This window comes from Chrysochloris asiatica, unplaced genomic scaffold (assembly GCF_000296735.1).
Source record: "Chrysochloris asiatica unplaced genomic scaffold, ChrAsi1.0 scaffold00372, whole genome shotgun sequence".
In the NCBI taxonomy this organism is placed as follows: Eukaryota; Metazoa; Chordata; class Mammalia; order Afrosoricida; family Chrysochloridae; genus Chrysochloris; species Chrysochloris asiatica.
The window spans coordinates 1,175,743-1,181,643 of NW_006408890.1; the positions used below are offsets into that span (position 1 = coordinate 1,175,743).

General features: G+C 44.6%; 1 protein-coding gene across 1 annotated transcript in view; it reads left to right on the forward strand.

Annotated features, from left to right (window-relative positions):
• IL3RA (interleukin 3 receptor, alpha (low affinity)) overlaps window positions 1-5,901 on the forward strand; it is a 19,407-nt gene that overhangs the window by 6,382 nt on the left and 7,124 nt on the right. The window contains exons 6-8 of the mRNA XM_006876264.1: window positions 1,273-1,388; window positions 2,970-2,996; window positions 3,690-3,816. Coding sequence (XP_006876326.1) covers window positions 1,273-1,388; window positions 2,970-2,996; window positions 3,690-3,816 — 270 coding nt within the window. The remainder of the gene's footprint in view (window positions 1-1,272; window positions 1,389-2,969; window positions 2,997-3,689; window positions 3,817-5,901) is intronic.

Consider the following 5,901-nt stretch of genomic DNA (forward strand, 5'->3'; position numbering starts at 1 on the left):
ATCTACTTATGGAAAACCATTCACTGAGAACATTGGACATATGTGGGGATACCTTGACTTACAGTTGCCTTACAGGCATGTTACATGTAAATGAGCTGTTTTACTTTTGGGGTGTTTTGTAACAGCCACAACACAGAAGGGTCCAGCAGGTCCACTCAGAGACAGATTCATCTGAAGGACTGATGAGCTGACCTATCTTGGCAAAGCAGAAATGGGTCTGTAGATCAATGCGCTGGACTGCAAAGTCAGTTGGAATCACAATGTTGGCAGTTCCAACTCATGAGCCACTCCTTGGAAACCCTATACAGGGTCACTATGAGTCGGAACTGACTCGATGGCACTTAACAATAACAACAATTGTTTTCCTTGTATTGTTATTTTTTGTGTGTGCTGTTGAGTTGGTTCCAAGTTATAGCGACCTTGTAGAGGGTTCCTGAAGAACAGCTGGTGGGTTTGAACCTCAGACCTTGTGATTAGAAGTCCATTGCTTATCAGGATCCCCTGAAAGTAACCAAACCAAACAAACAAAAAACCAGGAAGCCCGTGGCCACTGAGTTTATTCAAACTGTTAGTGCCCCTATAGGAGACAGTCAAACAGCCCCCATACGGTTTCTGAGGCTGGAGATCTATAAGGGGGCAGACTGCCTCATTGTTCTCCAGCGGAGCACCTGGTGGACTTGAACCACCGACCTTGTAGTTAGCTGCCCGATGCTGAACCCACTGCACTACCAGGGGATCTTTGCTGTATGAGGCATTTCTGCTCTGTAACACGTAAGGATGCTTGCTACCCACTGGAACCGACTCGATGGTACCCAAGAACTACAACCTCGGCATGAAGTGTTCATAACACACTTTTGTCATATGTTTCTTCATTGTTATTTCAGCCGACCCCCCTCCCACTCCACTTTGAATTGAACTTACGATTCTGTTGTTTGCTGTGATGTCGGTTCCGACACACCGCGACTCTGTATAGGGTTCTCGCGGAGGTACTGGTGTGTTCGAACTGCCGACTTTGCGGTTAGCAGTCTAGTGCTGATCCTACAGCATCCTGCCTAGTGGCACTGTGGGCTAAGCATTAGGCTGCTAACCGCATGGTGGGCAGTTCAAATCCGCCAGCTTCCTGTGATGATTTACAGTCTCGGAGACCCGAGGAGTCAGAACTGACTCGGTATCAGCGAGTTTCTTTTTTTGAGTTTATATCGAAGTATCTTCAGACAAAACAGAATTGATTTGCTTCATTCATTAAAGCGTTGTCTTTTCCCCCTCCCTCAGAGATACTGCGCCCACCCAATATCACCGTGACATGTAATACGTCCTATGCCCTCATGGAGTGGAAAATGTTCAGTTACTTCAACCAGAATCTAATGTACGAGCTTCAGATCCAAAAGGTCAGATCACATGCCATGGCTGGCTCTCTGTGTCCTCCCCAAACCTGTCCCCTTGTTGTTTTGCCGCAAACAAAGTCGTCTTCTACCAGATACACACACACGTCATCAGTCAAATGACAGACAGCCCTATCAATGGAATAATGGCCCCAGAGAAGCACACACGCCTTACAACAAGCCACTATTCCCAGCCCAAATGGCGGCACTCACCCAGGGATGAAGCCCGAAGACAGGAAGGCTTAGGGAAAACTGAAGAAGTGGGAGAAGCGATGTGTGCATGGATGGCTGCAAGGGAAAATCTGACCTGTAAACCTTCCCCCACTTCACAATAAAATGCTTATTTATAAATTTTAGTGCACACACTCACACAAAAATAGCAGGTGGAGCTCTGGTAGCGTAGTGGTTGCTAACCTTAACTTCGGCGGTTCGAAACTACCAGCTGCTCCACGGGAGAAAGATGAGGCTTTCTGCTCCCGTAAAGATTTACAGCCTCGGAAACCCTGCACAGGGTCGCTATGAGTCGGAACCGACTCTACGGTACTTAACAACAAGAACCCTGGAAGCAAATGCTTGCAATTCAGAGGTGGGACACCCAGTTTTGTAACTGTGAGCTGAAATACACCAAGGATTGTGAGGTTGATGCAGAACCGGGCAGTGCTTTGTTTGGTTGGACTTAGTGTCCTTGTGAGTCAGAACCGATTCAACGGTACCTAACAACAACAATATCCAGAATGTACGCCCACCGCTGATGTGGAATCAATTGTGACTCATAACAACGCTGTAAGACACAGTAGACGTCCTTCACAGGGTTTCCGAGCCCGGACATCTTGACAGTACAGACTTATTCTTCTTTCTGCCCCCAGAGCAGCTGGTAGGTTCGAACCTCCAACCTTGTGGCTATCAGCTCAATGCTTAACCCACTGTGAAACCAGGGCTCTGCTAGAATATACCATAAACCCTTGAAACTCAATACTGAGCTACCAGACACCAGAAGAGATTCCTGGGTGCCCCTGCACCAAACAAACAACTTTCCAGTCAGGGTCACAATAGATGGGTGCTGATAGAAAAACATCAGATCCCGGTGGCGCAGAGATTAGAGCACTGCGCTATTAATTGAAGAGCCCGTGGTTCCCTAGTAACTGAAAGGTCAGCGGTTCAAACCCACTGAGGGTATCTTTTAGCGAGAAAGATCAGATTTACACACATTATAAGGGACATCACCCATGAAGCTGATAAAGTAGAATCTGTATATGACCAAAAGGTTAGTCATTACCCTAAAGCAAAGCTAAGGGAGCAGGGAAATCAATCCAGAGATAATCAACAATTAGAATGCAGCTGAAGAGAAAGTTGGCCCTTCGTGGGGAATGTAACCAAGGTCTCTGAACACCCTGTGTGGAGATTGTTTCAAGGGAACAGATTTTGCTGTGTGAATGTTTGCCCAAAACAAACAATAAAATCCTATTAAGAAGTAACAAACAAACAAAAAACAGAACAAAGCCCTCAATTCTAAAAAGACATTTAGCAGGAGACATGGCGGATTTCTTGGGGAAGGGCCAAGCATTCACCCAATTTCTTGTCTTACAGGACACAAATCGCGCCCACCCGGAATCAGTGAGTGTTTCGGGACCACTGGGAGTTCAGATGCATTCCACAAAAGATACGCTCACTTCCTGACCCTACCATCTTGGTTGGAAATTGAGTCTATGGCTGGCTTCTTAAGAGATGTAAAACCATTGAAGACCCCAATGAGATGGATTGGCACAGTGGCAGGAACAATGGGCTTAAATGTACCAACGATAGTGCGGTTGGCACAGAATTGGGCAGTGTTTCCTTCTGTTGTGTATACGGTCGCTATGAGTCAGAGCCAGCTCGGCATCACCTCACAACAAAGTAGAGGGAGATGGAAAAAGAGGAAGACCCTCAATGAGATAGATTAGTGGACATCAGCAATCCTCAGAAGTAGCAAAGATTGTGAGAAGGACGCAGGACCGGGTGGTGTTTCGTTCTGTTGTGCACGGGGTCACTATGAGTCTAAACGGACTAGACAGAGCCTAACAACATCAATATTTCACCCATGGGGCTCCCCTCTCCTGATGGGTGCCCCTGGTTCTTAGAGGCACCGAGATAGCTGTTAGCTGTTGATGTTGTGTTTTTTATTAAGTGGATTTTGCTGTATGGCCTCACACAGGGAGCTCGGGCTGAGCAGGAAAGCTGCAGTCTCTGGCTGGGGCGTGGGTTGTGCTCAGGACTCTCCCAACCCCTCTCCCGACCAGCTGATGATGATCTTGTCTTGACTCACGTCAGGTTACCATGAGAAGGATAAAATTCTATGAGCTGGTGAACCCTGGAACGTTCACAGTCAGTATCCGCGTCAACAAGTATATGCATCCTGAGTTGACTTGGAGCGAGTGGAGCTCGCCACAGCGTTTTGGTAAGCAGAGTATTCCTTTGTTTCTGCCTCTGTACTGTGCTACACAGGGTCCCCGTAGCTGGTGTCAGCCATCCCTGTAGACACGTGTGCTGATGGGTCAAATACCCCGTCTCTCCCTGTAAGACTGTCCCGGTGTCTGACCTGCTCTTTGTATAAATGACAAGTGCTTTGTTTTGGGACTGACTGACCTACAACCTCGAGTGATTGGTTGCATTGAATTGTGGTATGGGGCACTATGAAAGGTGCTTACGTTGTCTCGGATTACTTTCCAGAAGGCATCATCGTAGTAGATTAAATAGCACTGAGGAGGTAACTCCCTCACTTGACATCAGGGAAGACGGTGACATTTCGGAAGATGGTTTTGTTGCGTTTTTGGATATTGCTCAAATGCACTAAGTGCATTGTGTAATTTGCAGATTACACAACGTGTAATTCACTAAGTGCATTGTGACTCATCGCAACCATATAGAACCCAGGAGAACCAATTTTCAAGGTTTCCAAGACCATAAATCATCACAGAAGTGGGCAGCCTCACCGTTCTCCAGTGGAGTGATGGGTGGGTTTGAACCACCGACCTTTTGGTTAGCAGCACAATACTTAATCTGCTGTGCCGCCAGAGCGCCTTATGGAAGCCTTGTTGTTTCTTGTTAAGTGACGTCGAGTTGGTTCTGACCCATAGTGACCCTCCATAGGGTTTCTGAGGAGTGGCTGGTGAGTTCGAACCACTGACATTGTGGTTTAAACGACTTTGCAGTCAGGCACATATTAAATTATAAAAGCTGACATTACTTTATGGAAAGTGATTTCATTTCATTACATTGTGTAAACTATTGCATTACATTATGGGAGGTGATTACATTGGATTACATTTTTTGCATGTGAATTGCTTATGTTATATTACATTATACTATATGTGAGATGTTCACATTACATTTGCATTACATTATGGAATGTGATTACATTTGATTACATTACATATGAAATGCCTGTTGCTATGAAGTGCCATCAAGTTGGTTCTGACCCATGGTGGTGGTGGTTATGTGCTGTGGAGTCGATTCCAACTCACAGTGACCCTATACGGGGTTTCCGAGGCTATATATCTTTACAGGAGCAGAAAGCCTCATCTTTCTCCCACAGAGCAGCTGGTAGTTTTGAACTGCTGACATTGCGGTTCACAGCCCAATTCGTAACCACTACGCTACCAGAGACCCGTAGCAACCTGCAAAGGGTTTCCAAGGAGCGGCTGGTGAACTTGAACCACCGACTTTGCAGTGCAGACTGACTCTGCTGTCCAGCGCATTTACCCACAGTGCCACATTACACAGAAAGTGCTCATATTACATGACATTACATTACATACTGTGATTACACATGTGGTACCATAGCATAAACACTTGACTGCCAGGTCAGTTTGAACCACAAGGTCGGAAGTTCAAACTCACCACACTCTGCTCAGAAACTCTATACAGGGTCGCTATGAGTTGGAACTGACTCAAGTGCCCTTGACAACAAAAACAATATTACATTACATTATGGAAACTGATTATATTACATACAGGTAAGGTTCTCACATACTACACAATATTACAAATAATCACATTACAGAAAGACATCACATTCCATACCATGTGGAGGTGTACCATTATATTACACGATATTACATAGAATCACATTGCACAAAGGGATTACATAACAGTGTATTACATCCCATGTGGAGGTCTAGCATCATATTACAGGATATTACATAGAATCACATTGCACAAAGGGATTACATAACAGTGTATTACATACCATGTGGAGATCTAGCATTATATTACACAATATTACATAGCATCACATTGCACAAAGGGATTACATAACAGTGTATTACATCCCATGTGGAGATCTAGCATTATATTACACGATATTACATAGAATCACATTGCACAAAGGGATTACATAACAATTTATTACATTGGATTGCATTATATGTACAGTTCTAGCATTATATTATATTACATATAATCACATTATACAAATTTAATACATTTGATTTTATTATGTGACATGACATGAAATGATACTACATATAATCACACATTATAT